The sequence below is a fragment of the Vombatus ursinus genome, unplaced genomic scaffold (genome assembly GCF_900497805.2).
Source record: "Vombatus ursinus unplaced genomic scaffold, bare-nosed wombat genome assembly UNPS02000580.1, whole genome shotgun sequence".
Taxonomy (NCBI): Eukaryota; Metazoa; Chordata; class Mammalia; order Diprotodontia; family Vombatidae; genus Vombatus; species Vombatus ursinus.
In genome coordinates, this window is record NW_020940358.1 from 7993658 (window position 1) to 8012685 (window position 19028).

Genomic DNA, 19028 nt, shown 5'->3' on the forward strand with positions numbered 1-19028 from the left:
GGGAGCACGTACTCATATAAATTCCTTGTTAAATGCTTCTTCAGTGAGTAGTGTACTTATGAAAGGAGTTAGGTTATTAAGTCATTCTAGAGGGCTGACCTTAATGGAAACAAGGATTCATCATTAGGCCTTAGACCTTACTGACCTGCATCACCCACCACTAAGGGTGATCTGTCCCCTTCCCTTCCTTTCCTTTCACTCTCTCCCCAAATCCTTGAGTAGCCCAGACTCCACCCCATGCAGTCACGCTGGAATCCAGTTCACATTGCTTGAATGATGTAGGGATTACTAGCTCTAATCCTTTCAGTTAGATGGAGCACCACCAGACCTAATCATATGCCCTGCCTCTATACCCTCCAGACCCCCTGATGCTTTCATCTAACTTGCTAGACCTCGCTACTTGCTATCTAGATCTCGCTACTGTCCTATTGCTATACCCTTAGGACCTCTGGAAGTCTTCATATGCTCTGCTGCTGAATTCTTTTGTATGTGTTTTCTCCCTCAATTAAAGTGTGAGGTCCCTGAGAGCTTTTTCTTTTTGTATCCCCAGAACTAAGCAAAATGCTTGGCACAAAGAAAGTGCTTAATAAAGGCTTTTTAATTCATTCATTCACTCACTCATTCATCCATCAGATTCCTAGAACCCTAACTGTTCCCCTCAAAGCTGGTCCAAGGGTCTCTGTCTTCAGCTCTACTTTATATCCCAAACTAAAATACCCTGATTCCTAAACCTAGGGGTATAGTGATGAATGATTTTTTTTTAAAAATTATATGCAGATACAAGTTTCATCTGCATTTATATTTTCTCTAGGAGTTTCTTAAGTATAGACAATAAACAGAACAAAAATTCAAGCCCTGATTTGTATTGTCTGCTGTTTTCTGAGGTGTAAATGCTCACATTGAAAATTTAACAATAAGACCTCAGGAGCTTGTACAAGTTGACTCCAGCACACTCCTACATCCTAACATGAGTCCCTGAGACTATTGCATTTTTCTGGACCACACTAACTTGACTCCCTGGACTCAGAGATCGGACACATCAGAGCTCTAATTACCTGTGCTTCTTCTGTCTCCCTTCCTTACACCAACCTTCCTCCTCCTCATTGTACCTAAGCATTCCAGATCATAAGCATGTGTCTTCTAGGGTTTGATTATAAAATAAAAGAGACTATAAAAATTTAGAATTGAAACAACAGGGTAAGGCCACTGGTGAAGTATATAAATGAAAACTACCCAATCTTAAATTATGTGACCTTAAACATCCTAACTTATCATGTTCTACAATTTACGGTTAGTCTGACTAGCCTGATCTCCTCCCCTGTGACTGGCGTATTTTGTATCTATTCCCTTAGAGGCCTGACAAAGACTCCAAGTGGAAAAATAACCAGTCTTTGCAGGGGAAGAGGGACAACTGGACCTTTCTGCCCATTAAGAAATACCTTCAGATCATCATCTGGAAGATAGGGACCTAATCCATTTGGGGGTCTGTGACCACCCCAACACTGAGCTAAGGAATGCCATTTAGGAGTATTTTGTCTTTGTATTTATCCACCCAAACAAAATTTGGGATTCACCCAACTGGGTTCTTTGGACCAAGATCATTGGTCCATTCTTCCAATCCAAGGCTCACTTAAGCAATATCCTGGTGGCAAGGGCAAAGTCTAATATGCTGCCTATATAGTATGTAAACCTTTAGTTACTGTAACTAGGCATTAAACTTCACCTCTTCCATAAAAGAAAAAACAAGAAAATATAAACGGGCAAATTAGAACAGTTCCCATCACCTCACAATCAAAATTCAGCCATTTCCAAACCATGCCACCTATACTCTAGACTTTTCCTCATTTCTCTCCCACCAGAACCCTGGGATCTGATAAGGGAGCTTTCAACTTATCTTGCTCACAAACCAGGTTTCCAGGACACTTCTGGACCATTTCCAAACCACACCACCATACATGGTATACCCAGACTCCTTTGTAGATCTTCTTCACGTGCTGTCTTCTCCTATTAAATGTAAGCTCCTTGAGGGCAGCGACCATCTTGCTTGGTTTGTATTTGTATCCCTACCCTTAGCACCATGCTTAGCAAATAGGAAGCATGTAAAAAATGCATTTTCATTCATTAATTTATTCAAACTAATACACAGCTCATTCCTCACCTGCCTAAAGTTCACAGAATGCACCCCCTTTCTTTACAGCTTAGCTGACCAAAGATCTTCTCCAGTGTTCTGCCACAGTGCCTATGATTTGCCCATTAGAGCTTCATTCTTTGGACTATGTCTCCAGGACAACTATGTTCCCAAGAGGTGTAGCTCATTAAACCATTATCACCTATTAACAGGATGGCTCAAGGAAAGCTAGCTGAGAGCAGCACCCTGGAAAAAATGAGACCAGAGAAGGCTATTTGTTTTAGCTGACTGATATCAGAGTCCTTAGAAAATGGAACCACGTAGGAATTGATTTTTATTGGCAGTGGGGAGAAAAGGAGGGGATACCTCCCAGGAAGGAGAAGCGCAGGAAGGGTATGACCACATTAAGGAAGCCAAGGCAGCTGATTTGTGGAGGTAAGCAAGTGCCAACTCCAGGTGCCCTGAGAAGGGCACCAAGTTCTCTTCCATTCCAAGGCAGCCTGAAGGCAGCAGATTTTTTTAATAGAGAGACATCAGAATTTCAGGACTAGTATTTATAAAACTGACTCATTCTATTGTTTGGAAAGTTGATTGTTGTGGAAGCAGGGGAGAGGAGACATGATAAAGACTGTGGTACCAAAGATCTAGGCTTCCTGGGTAGCTGTGAGCTTTTGCCTCTGTTTCCCTGTACTGTGTGTCCCTTAGCAAATCATATGTTCCACGCTGTCCAAGATCTCAAGCATAAAAAATGTGAACGGGCTTGGACTGAAATGGCTCTATGTTAACCTTTGACAACATCTTCTGAGCCCTTCCCTGGTCTCTCAAATGTGATCGTGTCAGAGATCATGGGACCCTAACAAGATGATACAGATGTGCTCACACATGCTCCCAAAGTCACTTATTCATTCAATCAACTCTAGAATTGTTTGTAATCCCTGAGAGCTATCTTACAAATACCCCTAGAGGATCAAAACTGTGCTGATTAGATTGCTACTTCAGCCAGGGCTTCATCACAATAATCTCCAAAAACCAGAACCCATCTGTGGAGATCAGCATTAGGACCCAGAATGTCTTAATCTTATTATCTGGATACATGCTGGCAGTGGCCTGCTTCCTGAAAACACTGGCAATCCCATGAAGCTGGCGTTCCCAATGCTTGGGAAAATATGTTATAAGCCACAAGGACAATTTAATATGTTTAATATATACCTCATACTATTCATTGTTGTTGTTCAGGAGTGTCTGACTCTTTGTGACCCCATTTGAGGTTTTCTTGGCAAAGATACTAGAGAGTTTTGCCATTTCCTTTTCCAGCTCACTTTACAGATGAGAAAACTGAGGCAAACAGGGTTAAGTGACTTGCCCAGGGCCACACAGCTAGTAAGTGTTGGAGCCCAGACTTGAATTCTGGAAAAGGAGTCTTCCTGACTCCAGATCTGGCACTCTATCCACTGTGCCACCTAACTACCCAGATTTATTCATTTAGTGTTTACAATAACTATAATGACTTTTGCCCAAAAAAAGCACTGAACTAAATTTTATATTATATAATTACAAATTATAAAATTTATACCTGTAATTATAAAAACGAAAAATAATAAAACTCTGATTATAAAGTAATTATTAATATTTTATGTGAGAAATTTTATAAGAATTAAAATCCAACAAGACTTCATATGCTTACTATTATCTGCAAGATTCCATATATAAACTAACCTTTGTAAGGAAATAATCACTTCAGATGCTACTTTCATCTCTTCTATTACCAACACACCAGCTACACACTCACAGAAACACTGCTGAGTGTGTATAAGGTTGGAGGGATAAGAAAGGAAGAAGAGGAGGGGAGAAAAGAAAGAAATAAACATTTATGTAGTGCCTCTTATATGCCAGGCATTGTGCTAAGCACTTTAAAAATAGTATCTCATTTTATCTTCACAACAACCCTGGGAGGTAGATGCTATTATTATCCTCATTTTATAGTTGAAGTAATTCAGGCAAATAGGTTAAACGGCTTGCCACTTCCTTCTTCAGTTCATTTTATAGATGAGGAACTGAGGCAAATAGAGATTTAGTGACTTGCCCAGGGTCATGAAGTTAGTAAGTGTCTGAGGCTAGATTTGAACTCAGACATTCCCGAGCCCAGGCCCATTGCTCTATACACTGAGTTATCTAGCTGAACAACTCACCAGGCCTACCAACAAGTTCATCTGAAAAACCACCAGATAGAATAGTAACATAAGCAAAGGATAAGTTTAAAGCAGAAAATAGCCTTAATATTGAAATGAGCAGCAATATAAGGTTTCTGCAGAACATTTGTGATGGTCCATGGTGGTTTCAAGAAGATTTATAATGCACATGCCCAGCAATTATGATTTTCATGTAGCCTAACATTGATGCTGCAAGAACATAAACATTATTAATTAATCTGATCATGTGATGACACAACTAATGAGGAACAATTATAGGGGAACAAGGGAGCTATTCTGGCACAGTGTTCAGAAATGAGGGTATGGAATTTCCAGGGGTGAAACCAAGATGGCAAAGTAAAGAAAGCACTCAGTTTAGCTCTCCCAACATTCCCTTCCAAACAACTTTAAAATACCACCTCAAATCAACATTTGGAGTGGCAGAGCCAACAAAAGCTCAGAGTGAGACATTTTTCCAGCGCAAGACAGCATAGGAGGTCAGAAAGAGAGATCTGTGATGTGGGGGAGGAGGCTGGCCCAGATCCCATGTGGATGAAACACCAGTGGTGGGGCTAAGTGATGGCAACAGAGGCAGCAGCAACTTCAGGAGTTTTCAAGCCAGAGTAAGATAAAGTAAGGTAAGGGGACCTGGCAACTGGTCAGAAAGAGATTACAGGGGACCCTCTGTGCTAGCATTGTACACAGGACCAAATGGCAACACCATTGCCTATACCCACTCCTGGGTCATAGTTCAAAGGCAGAGAGAAACACTTTAGGTAAAGAAGGAGTGGGAGCCCTAAGGGGCAAGTGTCTGGCAACTCCATTGCCTATACCTACTTCTGAGTCATAGCTCAAGAGTAGGGAGGAGTATTTTCAGTCACAACAGAGTGGAAAGCTTGAGGGGCAGTATCTCTTTCAGCCCCAAAGGATCAGGGACCCCAGGGAAGTATTGCTTCTAGTACCAAAGGGCCAGGGTCCCTTCCTAGGTAAGGACTAGAATGCTGACCAGGACAGAAGTGAGCACACCTCTCCCCAGATCACACCACCTTGGAGGCACCTGAAAAGTTCCAAACCCCCAGCTAACTCTGAAAACATCAATACAAAAAAGCTTGAGACAGTGCCTCTCCCTGCCCCAAGCTGGAAGCAGAGCCCAAAGTTTAACATAAAGTTCCCAATCAAGTAATAGGGTAGAAAAATGAGCAAAAAAAAGAAAAAAGAAAAAGAAAAAGAAAGGAAAGAAAAGAAAAAAAAAAAAGAACCTGACCATGAAAAGTTACTATGATGACAGGGAAGATCAAGACACAAACAAACTCAGGAAAAATAATAATAATAAAGTCAAAACAAGCAAAGCTTCAAAGAAAAATGCTAATTGGATACAAGCCTAATAAGAATTCCTGGAAGAGCTTAAAAAACTCAAACTCAAATAAGAATGGTAGAGGGAAAACTAGGTAAAGAAATGAAAACAAAGGAAAAAATTATAAGAGACAATTAACAGCATAGTAAAAGAGGCATCAAAAAATACTGAAGAAAGTAGCACCTTAAAAGGCAGAATTAGACAAATGGAAAAAGAAGTACAAAAGCTCACTGATGAAAATAATTCCTTAAAAGTTAGAATTTGACAAGTGGAAACTAATGACTCCATGAGATATCCAGAAACAATAAAACAAAGTCAAAAAATAGAAGAAAATGTGAAATATCTCATAAGAAAAATAACTGCCCTAAAAAATAGATCAAGGAGAGATAATTTAAGAATTATTAGAGTCTGTGAAAACCATGATCAAAAAAATAAAAGAGCCTAGACATCATATTTAAAGAAATTGTCAAGGGAAACTGCCCAATATCCTTCAACCAAAGAGTAAAATAGAAATTGAAAGAATCCACCAATTATCACCTGAAAGAGATCCCAGAATTAAACTCTCAGGCATATTACAGCCAGATTCCAAAACTCTTAGGTCAAATAGAAAATACTTCAAGAAGCCAGAAAGAAACCATTCAAATATCATGTAGCCACAGTCAGGATCACACAAGATTTAGCAGCTACCACTTCAAGGAGTGTAGGGCTTGGAATATGATATTCTGGAAGGCAAAAGAGCTAGGATTACAACCAAGAATAACCTACCCTGCAAAACCAAGTATAACTCCTTCCACCCCGGTAAGAGATATGAAAAGGTTCTACCTTTTCTCTTTCAGGCCTCCCTCTCTTAGACTAAATCTAGGGCTAGTTTTTCATTGGATTTCAGCAAGGGAGGAAGAAGATTTTTCTACCCTCCTCACCCCCAGCATCCACAATAGTTACAACTCAAGTACAGAGTACCTAGAATATGTATTTGTCTAGAAGATGATCTTGAAACTTGATTTCAAATATCTGACTGCCTATTCTGTTTCATATTTCTTTTCCTAAGTCCAGGTCACCAAGCAATGATCCTAAGAAATAGATGTTTACAAACTTAGTGGTGGTAATCTTGTGAGTTCAAAAGGTTGGGAGTTCCTAACTTGGTCCCCACTGCCCAATAGGAGATACTTTCTACAACTACACCACTCCTTAGGGGAGAAGATGACTAATTACAAAGACAAAAAAGCCATGCCTAACTGTCAGGAAGACCTGACTTTTGTAAGTTACTCAGACAGTAAAGTTTTGAGATGAATATGAAATATTTGTTTAGAAGTCCAACAAAGTTGTCCTTACCTCCCAGGACAGCAGGATAGATATGATCAATTATAGTTTCATGTTTTTAAGTGTTTTTTTTTAATGAACACTTATGAGTTTTTTATGTACTTCAGGAATTTTTTTGTGATGGAAGAAATAAATACCTGTCCCATACTTGATACCTTCTTTATACAATGAATTCCTTTTATGGATAGGGTCCTGTTAATCCTTTATGGGAAGACCCTAGGTGTGAACCATACTAAGCTTGATTTTTAGAGATTTTCTCCGTATTCTACTCTGGGGTGGAGACATCATAAACCAGAGATCTCTGGAAAAGCTTGATCCCCTCTCTTTGTTGCCAGGCCATTCCCAAAATGAATCTTGGTCTGCTTGAGCCCAGAATTATGGTCCCTGGTGAGGAGCAGCCTCCATGAGCCATGATTCACATCTCTGAGGCTCTTCTGGGATATAGAGGAAAGGGGGAGGAATTGATTCCTGTCAGTCCCAAGTGTTTAATTCCTTTTGGGCCAATTCACACATTTTTGGAGTTTATCAAAGTCTGATTTCTTTTTTTTTTTAATCTATCTAAAAAGAAGTGAGTCTGGACCACCATTTGAAATGCCCTATAGTTTTTTCAGGGATCCACTCGAAAAATTCTAGGTGCCCTACATATTCCAGGGACTCACCCAAGATATTTTTTGTCCAGAACTCCATCTGGATTGCCCTATGCATTGGAGGAAACCAGTGGGAAAAATGAGTTTCCCACCTCTGTCCTATATGCTGGAGCTCCCCATGGCAGAAATTTTCACCCAAGACAGTTTGATTTCTAATCTAAGAGAGAGGGTAGAGAGCCTTATTATAGATGTTCTGGTTTATTATGGAAGGAGGTGCCTCCTCAAGATTCCATTCCCAAGGACTCAATACCAAGCCACAGGAAAACATGAGGACCAATCAGGACCTTCGTCAATATCTCAGTAAAGTGAAGCACCTCCCTCTCAGCAAGAGTCCAATGTTTGTACTCAGCCACAGGGAGCCAGAACATGCTCCATGGCATCACTCCTTTTACATCTTCATAGCCTTACTTCTGAATTACTCCCAAATCATCTAAATGGAGATTCACCTAAGTGTGGAACCACAACCTTCTATCCATCCATGCCCTCAAATTGCCTAAGAATCTTTACCCAAATAACACTCTCAGTTGGTCACAAGACACATTGCTTCATACCCTGCTGACACTCCACTGACTCAGACTCCCTTGGCTTTCATACAGTTACTCAAAACAAAGACTAACATCCTGTCACATTCAGACTCCTCTCTACATCCTGTAATAAACACCTGGGAGCCAACAGCCAGTTACTTCTACACCAGTTATCAGCACCAAGAGAACATCTTGATGGTCCCTTATAACCCAAAGGTAAAATTGTAATACGTTATCACTATAGGCTAATCTTTTCCATCTGTGTACATAGCTGTCTAATTTTCAAGTCAGGCATTCTCAGTCTTAATACAGCAAATATTAGGTTGCATTTCATAGGTAGGAAAAGGCATCCCCTAGAACAAAGTGACCCAAGGAGCCAAATACTTCTAAATCTCTAAGCACCCTCTAGCTAGCAGGTTGATGAAACTAATATGTATCCTTTCTGGCTCCAAGATGAAACCTCCACACTTCCTATCCCACTTACATTGGGATGAACCAACCTGAGAGGTTTTCTTTCTATCCAAAGAAAGTTAACTCTACCATCTCTCAAACCATCAGTAGATGGATTTCCTTAGAAATGGCAGTGTAAATATTTGTCAGCACAAGGTACTACTACCCTCCTCGAGAAAGAGGTGTACCTCATTGGTATATAATATACTCTGGCACCAAGAGCAAATGAAATAATGTATGTAAAACACTTAGCAAACCTTAAAGCACTATCTAAATGTCGTCTATCACTGTTTTCATTATTATTATTAAGGTCAGTCTCCAGATTTCCAATGACAAGAAAACAAGCACCCTAGAAATGGAGATTCTCAAATCCACAGCTTTCCACCTTACATTTGTCATATGCTAACAAGATTTAGAAGTGGATAAGGAACAGGGATGAAGGGGGCAAATGTGTCCTGAAAGGCATAGCGTTCTTCATTGGTATGATGGAAGGCAGAGCCATAATTCGGCTTGGATAACTATACTGGCCGCACGCCGACCTTCTGCCGGCCGTACGCTGGTACCCGCTCCTCCTATAAGAAGCACACTACCAGAGTCTTACTCACACTCGAGTCTTCAGTCCTCTGCCGGATAACCACACAGAGACGAGCCATCGGGAGGCGCCAACACCAGAGCTTTATTCAGAGGCCAACACAGCAAGCCATCATAGCAAGCTCAAGCAGCAAGGCCAGAGCAACAGGGCAGGAGCCAGGAGAGAGCACGTACGATCTGACCACGCTTGTTCCTAAATACCTACCTAGCCCCTCCTCCCCAGCCCGCTTACTAGCCAATGATTGTAGGGTCAGATACCGGAAGGGGCTGTCTGAGTTTAACACACCAAGGGGGAGGGAGTGACGTAGGAGGCCAGGACCAGATACAGGGAGGAGGCATCTGGGAATGGCGCATAGACAAGAGTACGTGACCTAGGAAGTCAGACTCAGACACTGGGAGGAGGGGTCTGGGTCAGTGCTGCACAAAGGGACCCAGGAAGTCAGGAAGGTCACAAGAGGTGTCTGGGGATGACGTTGCTTATAGGGAGGGGACTAAGCAAAGGGAACTCAGTCCTCTGCCGTCCCACTCCCACGTGGCACCGCTCCTTGCCTCAGGAGCTCAAGCTCCGGCTACTTCCTTGTACCCAGCTTATCTCACATAGCACTGCCCACTGCCTCAGGGCTTCTCCGTATCCAGCCCATCCCAGTTCACCACGACTCTGCCTACCACAGCCCCTGCCTCGACTTCCAAAATACCCAGATCCTACCCTACCCTTGCCACAGAGCCCAACCTGATAGCTGCCAACATCAGACAGTCCCTCACAGATAACTAGTGCTTTTTCCAGGGCACTAAAATTTAGAGGGTATAAAAATATTATTAATAAAATTAATAATTACAAATAAATCCAAATAAATGAATGCAAACAATATAAATAATTATAAAATAATTATTTTAAAAGATTTTATAATTTCACATTTTGTTACATGTATAAATTGACTGTTGTGTTCATTCTCACAACAGCATAGAAACTAATATGCAAGGATAATTTGCTAAAATGGAAATGGAAATAATAACATAAAATAGTTGAAAATGAATATTACCAGATTACAAAGAACAATCTTTGCCACAAAGAAGATATATAGGAAGGCACTCCTCCAAAATTTTTGCAGAGGTTGGAGGGGGAAGTCCATGGGTATGGAACATCGTGTATATTGTCTGTAACTGGGGTTCAAGGCTGGGCATTTACATAAGACTATCCTCATTGGTGGATAAAATGATTACTCAATGTTCTGTGCCTGTATGAAAGGCAGATATGGCAGGAGCTTGGGAGAGGAGAGTTCTTTCTCTGCCTTTTGGCTTTGAGAGAGGACACACACAGATCCAAGCTCTCTTCGGGGAAAGGCCCTTGGAAGGAGAAAAAACTTTGGGAAAAAGATTACATGTACAGTTATCCCTTCCACATCGCGACTTTTCCCATTGCAGTTTCAATATATCACAGGCCACCATAAGAAATTAAATGGGAATTTGGGGGGAGTTTTGCAGAAGTGGCAGACAACACAGAAAAAGTTTAGAAACTCAGAAATGCATAAAATATATGGATAGTATTATATAATATCAACATATTTTATCTTTTAATTCCATAATAATTCAGACTTTTTCTCTGGCTGGAGGGTCAAAGAATTCTAAGCGTATTTTCCAGATCATGGGGGTGCCCCGCCATGGGGATAGGGATAACGGTGAAAAGGATAACTGTAGAGGAGTCAGTGCTTATTTCCATTCTATTTCTAGTTTTTCCTGGTAGAGAGACTTTGGGAAATTTCTGTTTGGGTGAGCTCTGAAGTTCTTCTCCTTGGCTAAACTGAGATAATTTGCTCCCGAAGGGAAAATTCATTTATTTTGTGCATTTTTGGTATATTCCAATCTGTATAACTTCTATGATTTCTGCTTGCTATTGGAAAAAATTGCTTGGGAAAATGGGTTTAGTCTTTATTCACTATTGCAAAGGTCTTTATGTAACTAGCAGTTGGTGAGAAGGGAGTCAAACATTTGGATATAGCTTTGGGGCACTCCTTTGGTTAAAAGATAGTGATCAAGAAAGCACTTTCTCTAGATTAGCAATGTGTGTGGAGGAGTTGGGGGGGAGACAGGTATAATTCTACTCCAATATCCACTCTCTGAGGAGAGCAAAACAGTCCACTTTATGGCCTCAATCCTTTGTTCCCAGCCAGGCAGGAATAAAAATCTTCTGTAAAGAAGGATGAGTGAGATTCCAGATATATCTATTCACACCACCCTGTGAACTAAATTTAGGCAAATCTAATTGTAGACAATATTTAGGTAGACTTATACAAACTACATAGGAAAAACTTTACGTGTCAGATTTTTAAAATATTTTGATTGCTTTTTGCTATTTTTTTCTCTTCCTCTTTTTCACTTTTCTTCTTAAAATCTTTGTTAAATAGAATGCCTCTCTAGGAGGTGGAAAGGAAGGAGAAATGGGGGAAATTGAGACCATGTAATAGCAAAAGATGTCAGTAAAAATTTATTTTAAAAAAGAATAATTGGTTAAATTAGGAAGTTAACAGATAAAACATTTCTTTACTACCACCAAATAACAGGTGAATTCATCCCTGGTCAGTGGCCTACCCTGTAGCAGCCTCAAGGCACCTCAAGGTCTCCCCCCAATAGGGGCTGATATCCTGGAGTCTCTGACTCCTCTTTATGGAGTCATGCCCTAACCACTAGTCCCATGGTTGATCTGAGGACAAATTTTGTGTCGTTTACCCCAGGATCTAGTTTGTGATGTTTGCTCCAAGCATGAAAAATGCTATTTGAGGCCATGGGGAGAGGCACTTCTCATCTATGACCTTTCCTTAAACCACAGTGTCACTTCAGTGGTCTTTTAGAGATGTATTAGATTCAGAAGAAGAGAGAAAGCTAGAGGATAATCCTAGAAGGAGCAAATAATATAGGTGTAATGGGGGTCAATCCCCATGTGAAGAGGCTTGGATGGGGCGGGGCTGCTTCCAGAAAGATAGTATGAAGTGGAAGTGTCCTAATCCCCAATTTGGAACATGCCCAGACATTCTTTCTGTAACTGGTTCTGTTCATCTAACCATATGATGAGGAGGAGGACTTTTGACTTGCTTTATGGCCAGAACTGGGATAAATTCAAACCAAGGGGATCCTTATTCCTACCTACCTGTGTTGGAATGAGGAAACTAAGCAAGCCTTTGGTGGGGAGAGTCCTCAGGCCTTTATCTTCCTACCTTGGCCATATGGCTCTACTATGGTTTCTGTCTCTGTTGTGTATATCCCCACCCCAAGGAAATTGGAGATAGCTATGACCTTGGGACCTTCAATGGTCAGCAGAGCAAGCCACCCAAAGTCAAGGAGCGGGAGTCCATGCTAGGATTTGCCAGAAACAAGATGGTGAGGATTGAAATCCAAAGCAACTTGCCCCAGTTCTGTTAGGCAATAGCAGAGATTCAACCTCATCTAACCGTAAGCTATGTCACATTTGTAAAGGAACTTGGTAGGGCAAATGCTATGCAGAAACTGCATTGTCTAAGCCCTCTCTCCGTGAGGCCCATGGTAGTACAGGGGAGACTATACCCATGGGTGTTGATAAGAAAATGTTTGTAAATTTGGCTCTTGCTATCTTTTCAGTAAATATCCCTTTGTAAAAGCTAACTGATATTAATTGGTTAAATGAAACCAAGAGCTAATTACTGATGATTAATAGTGGGGGAGAGTATATGGGAATGGAGGTCTGGACTGATAGCATTAGAGAAAGACTCCCCCAATGCCTCGAGGACACCCCAACTTTCCTAAGGGGAGATGATGCTGGCCTTGCTCTGGAAGAATGAGTTCAAAGTAATGCTACACAAATATCCAAAATGAAGAAAGGGTAAGGACCACCAGCCTCAAACACAAAACCCTTCCAGCCACCAAGGAGCTGTGTTTGAGAATTCTGTGCTGAGAACAGCCCAGCATGGATACAAGAGAGAAAAGAGACGCTGTTCAGACTGGCTGGGACTTTCTCTTTCTCCTTCAGGGTCAGAGCAAGCATGCGGTTTGCTTGGCCCCAGATCAAACTCATTTCACTGCAGAAGCCAGTTTTTAAACAAAACCCTGCACAAGTGCCCTCCACACTCCAGGGACTGAAGCCAAAACCACTCAGAGCAGAAGGACAAATGTCCTCATCAAGCTCAAGAACAGCATTTCTTCTGACTTTGCCAAAGGCCAAAGGCCATTATGCCAACCAGCAGTACTGTAGGCTCCAACTCTAATCAATGCTCCTGACCAAAGAGTAAAATTCTTTGTACACTAAAGGAAGCTTTTGATTGTACCTGACATATTTCTTACAGCCATAGTATTAGCAATAGGTACTGGAATGAAGGAATATAGGTGGAGCAATGTACTAGAGATCCATTCCAGCAGTTCCATGTTTCTGGGTTAGAAAGGAGAGATCAATTACGCGGGATCAGTGGAAAAGACTGGTGTTACTGAGCAAGATGTCAGACTGGCTGACCTTTGGTAACATTCATGGTGTAGTGTCCAGACAGTATGGGAACAAATGAGCCAGATCAGGTTCTGCAAAGTGGTGCAATACCTCAGTTTAACTGGTCAGGTGTGCCAGGTTCCTCTCTGCTTGGTCCGTGTAGCTCTAGCTGAAGACTATCTTGCTGAGGAAAGTTGTTGAGATCTCCTCTTGATTTGTTTGGGTTCCCCGAGTTTCTGGGGGTGGGAGGTCCTATAGTTGAGGTCTATATTCCAGGCAAAGGTCCAGAGGTACTGATTCTAGACAAAGAGTATATCATATCTCAGAATCTAACATTCTCAGAGTCTAACACAACCAGTATGAGGTTGCATTTACCATGCAGATAGGAAAAGGTCTCTCCAAGCCCAGGAGTTCTTAACTCCAAAGGACATTTATTTATTAAACTCCTACTATAGGCAAGGCACAGTGGTAAGCACTTTACAAATATTATCTCATTCGGCCTTAAATAAACCCTGAGAGTTGGATAGATTTCAGAACGTCTATAAACTTACATGAGAAAAAAAAGTATTTTATCACTATTTCATATAATTGACTTCCTTGGTAATCCAATGTATTTTATTTTATCCATTTAAAACATTATTCTGAGAAGGGGCCCATAGGTTTCACCAGATTGGCAGACGGGTCTATGACACAAAAATGGTTTAGGAACCCCTGGCATAGACTCAAGTGACCTGAGGAGCTGAAAAAAGAAGGATCTGCATGAAGTTGGCATGTGTCTAGGACTCAATCTACAGCAACATATCTGATCCTCTGTGATTGAGCTCGGTCACACATCTCTTGAAAATTCAGTGCTTGACAACACTCAGAGAATGTCAGAATTGAAGGAGGAGGTAGGGATAATTGGAGAGAAATTACCTCCCTCCAAAAGTCTGAGGCTAAACAGAACAGACAGAGGAAAACCCAATGCAACAGTCAGGGGTCATCTGACCCAATCCCCTCATTTCATACTTGAGGAAACCGAGGCCCTGTAAAAAGGATTTGCCCAATGTCACATAGAAAGTTCTTGGGATGTATGGAAGAAGAACTAGAATGAGGATTTTTAACTTGGGGTCTATGAACTAATTTTTAAAATCTATTTTGATCACTATATTTCAACATAATTGGTTTTCTTTATGATCCTATGCATTTTATTTTGTGAATTTTAAAACATCACTCTAAGTCTACAATTGAGTTTATAATACAAAAAATAGCTTAAGAAAATGTGAATTAGAACCTAGGTCACCTAACTAAGGGACTGTGTAAAGATGACTTTTCCCATATCAAGTTTTCTTAAACAATAGCCCCCTTAAACATCTTCTTGCCTCAAGTCTCTCCCCACAGCTGCTGAAGTGATTTCCTAAAGTGCAGGTCTTATGATGTCACTGGCCTCTGAAAGTTCCCTCCAGATCCAAAAGTGTGATTTCCTCTGGGCCTTTGAATTGGTTGTCTGCCATGACTAGAATTCACTCTCCTCATCTCTGCCTTTTAGAATCCCTTGTCGGTTTTCTTCAACTCATTGCTTGAGTGCTGTCTTCTCCATGAAGTTCTCTGCTGCTGGTCTCCTTCTTCCCCTCAAATTAACTTATATCTACTCCTAATGTATTTTGTATATTCCTACACATGTACATGTTATCTTTGCTGGACAGATTGTATGGTCCTCAAGGATGAGGACTGTTTCACTTTTGTCCTTGTATTCCCAGCACCTGGCATATATTAGGTGCTTAATGAGTGAGGCCACCAGGTGATGAAATGAATAGGTTACTGGAGTTAGATTCCAGAAGACCTGAGTTCAAATTTAGCCGCAGACATTTCTTAGCTGTGTGATTCTTAGGCAAGTCATTTAAACCTCTGTCTGCCTCAGTTTTCCTCATCTATAAAGGGGATAATAATAGCACTTATCTCCCAGGGTTGTGGTGAGTATAAAATGAGATATTTGTAAGCATTTTGCAAATGTTATGGTACTATATAAATGCTAGATATTATTATTAATAAATATTTGTAGATGGATCAGTTGAAAGTTGGGCACATATTATGTGTGTGTCTATATGTGTATATATACTAGTATATCTGTGTTGACAGCCCATGCCTGTGTGCAAATAGTTATCATGAACCCTAGGCCCTGCCTACTCTTTGTCTAAATTAATTGGAGGAAGAAGGGAAACATAGGGAGCAGCTTGTCCCTTCACACATTCATGCTATGCAGGGACAATTCTGATCATTCACAAGAAATGTTAATCTGCATTTTAACCTGGCGGGGGCGGGGGGGGAGGGAGAGGGGGAACACGAAGGGTGATGACATGCCAAATTGTAACCTTGCTATTATTCTTTCTAACCTAAAAAAAAAAAAAGCTTAGAAATGGAGACACAGTCAACTCTCAATTATCCATTAGTAGCTTGTCTCTGGCCTAAACCCCAATCAGATCTCTTTCCATCCTCTCCACAAACCATTAGTGTTTCTGATTGGCACATAATTACACATTAGTACCCTACAGAAAATTGCATTCCAAATCCAACTACAAATGAGTTTTTAATTTCTCACTCTTTGGAATTATCTGTGCCAACACCTCCGGCCACGAATTCAGATAAATGGGAGAATCAAGAACTCAGAGAACATAAAAAAAGATGAGCAGCAAGAAAATACCTGAGGTAGGGATAGTGAGGCAGAAAGAGTGATGGAGACCTGGGCCCAGCCCCAACTTTGTTATAAGTAAGATGCATGAATTTAGGCAAGTTACACACCCTCATCTGTAAAGTGAGAGGGCTTTAAGGTCCCTTCCAGCACTTGTAGCCTGTGGTTCCAAAATCACAGTCAATTGTTAATGGAATATATTAAAATAGTCACATTCTGTATGCCCTCAGGTGAGCCCAATCCTGTTTGTCTCTAGATATTCTGAGATCTGGACCTTGAAGTCTGCTGGAACACAACGGCAGGAGATTGGAGAAGAACAGGGAAGTTAGGACAACTGCATGAAGGATGCCTTTACTTGCTGTAAATAAGCCATTTAAGAATTTGAAAACTGAATGTTATATGATAATAATTGCACTGGAACCTAGAAATACTTCTAGATACACTGCTGGCCACTCCATATAGCCTCATGGTAAGGTTTCTCTACTACTTCCATAAGTAAAACCAGTGGGGATAAGAGTTCAAAGCAACCTACCTTACCACAAAAGAAAGTAATGGGGTGTAATGTACTCAGAGTCTAAGGTTGAGTTCTGGTCCCAGTTCTACCTCTAAACTAGCTATATGAAGGGGAAATATAATTATATAATTTTAAATTTATATATACATGCACATATATATTTAAAATTATATTACATATGTGTGTATTCCCTTCCTCTTCATATAGCCAATTTAGATACACACACACGTATGTGTGTGCATATGCTCCCTTCTCCTTCATAGAGCCAGTTTATACATACACATAAAATATATTATGATACGATATCAAATATCTTGAGTGAACATCTCTGTGCTTTCTTATTCATATTCTTCCATATATACATATATGTGTATGTATATATGTGCATATATGTGTGTATACACATACATAGGCATGCATATATATGGTGTAATACTGGGGGACCTTACTGGAAGGTTGTGTTGAGTGGTAGCAGTGTCTCTAGGCAGTACCTCTCTAGGCTCTGGTGCAGTTGTAACACTTGGCTTCCAAGTGTGTGTGTATTTCACATATATGTATGTATTTGTAAGTTTTCATAAAGCACCTACTATATGCCAGGCACTTTATAAATATTATTTCATTTGATCCTCACAACAAGGTGTTCGAATTTGAATTCAGGTCTTCCTGAATCAGAGCTCTATCCACTGAGCCACTTATCTGCCCCCTTGGTGTGACTTTGGTCAAGTCACTTATGTTTGGAACTCAGTGTCCTCCTCTATCCTTAAGACGAAGGGACTGAAGCAAGGTGATCTCCAGCATTCTATAAATGAAAACTCTTCCATGGAGATCAGTGATAAAGCTCAATGTCATTATCACTACTGCATAATTTATTATAACAATATTAATAAAGACGGCATCATCAAGAGTGTGGAGTAGTTCCTTTGTCTTCTGTAAACACATGAAGAGACGCGAGGTCCCTTCCCCTTCCCAAGGTCAGCTCCAGCCCCGACTCCTCGAGCCCAGTGCGGGAGAAGCAAAGAAAGCAAGCGGGAGATCAAACCGCTCCTTCCTCAGCTTTCAACAACAAAGGACTATCCCACCTGCAGCCTCGCAAGTGAGCGAAAGCTCCCATCTCTCGCACGAGCGGGGCATCAGCCATGACTCCAGTGTTCGCACCCCTCCCCAGGCCTGAATTCAAACCCACTACGAGGGAGGCGCAGGGCGTCTTGGCGCCCTCCCAACCCGCGCAGCCACTTGGCCGCTCATCTATCCCCGCGGGGGGGACGGGCGGGCAGCCCAGCCTCTCCCTCAAGACCTAATCTCAACAGCCTCTAGGACCCAGAGGAGCATTCCCTGGAGAAAGGCTTGGCCCGCCCCCCCGAGCCAGAGTACCCAATAGAATTCCTCAAAAGATCCTCTTATTTGCATGCCCACGCGCCGTGGCCAATGGGCGATGGGCGTGCGCATTCCCGACAGGGCCACTCTGGCCGGCTGGGGCCGCTGCGGCTCATTTAGAGAATGGCTGCGGCTGCGGCGGGTGGCTCGTCTTCAGCAGCCTGTGCCTCCGCCGCCGCCGCCGCCGCCACCGGCACCGGCTCGTCCTCCAAGCCTCCACCGACCCCGCCAACCCCCAGGGAGCACCCGGCGCCCCGCCACCCTCCGCAGCTGAGGAAGCGGGGCGACTCCCGCCGCCGACAGGCCGCCCTCTTCTTCCTCAACAATATCTCGTTGGATGGCCGGCCCCCCAGCCTCTTCCCTGGCGGCGAGAAGCCCCCGCCTCAGACTCCGGATGAGAGCGCGTCCGGGCAGGCGGCGGCAGCCGGGGAGTCCCCCGCCGGGCACCCGCTGCCTCCCTCCGCCGTCGGGCCGTCCCGTCCCGGGGCCCCCAGCGGGCCTCCCCCAGCCCCGGCCCTGCTCTTGCAGCTGCCCAAGGACAGTCCCCTGCCGCCGGCCCGCGGCGAAGCCGAGCCCCCGGGCTCCCGATGCGGCGTCTTCCTGCCCCAGCTGCTGCTGCTCGGGGGTCAGCTGGGCTCGCCCGCCCCGCTCACCGCGCCCCCCTCTGCCGCTGCCGGGGCCGCGGCCGCCGCGGGCATGTCGGTGCTGGGGGGCAAGGGCGCCCCCCCAACCCCGCAAGGGCTCCTCAGCCCCACGCAGACCAGCGCGGGCTTCACCTTGGAGGTCCAGCGGCAAAGGTGAGAGTCCTGCGGGCAAGGTGGGGGC

General features: G+C 42.6%; 1 protein-coding gene across 2 annotated transcripts in view; it reads left to right on the forward strand.

Moving 5' to 3' along the window:
- Positions 1-18326: 18326 nt before the first annotated feature.
- The window catches only part of CABLES2 (Cdk5 and Abl enzyme substrate 2), a 38658-nt gene continuing 37956 nt past the window's right edge, over positions 18327-19028 (forward strand). The window contains exon 1 of one of the 2 annotated variants that reach the window (XM_027850131.1): positions 18327-19000. In XM_027850131.1, coding sequence (XP_027705932.1) covers positions 18327-19000 — 674 coding nt within the window. The remainder of the gene's footprint in view (positions 19001-19028) is intronic. The other variant, XM_027850140.1, reaches the window with a different exon arrangement.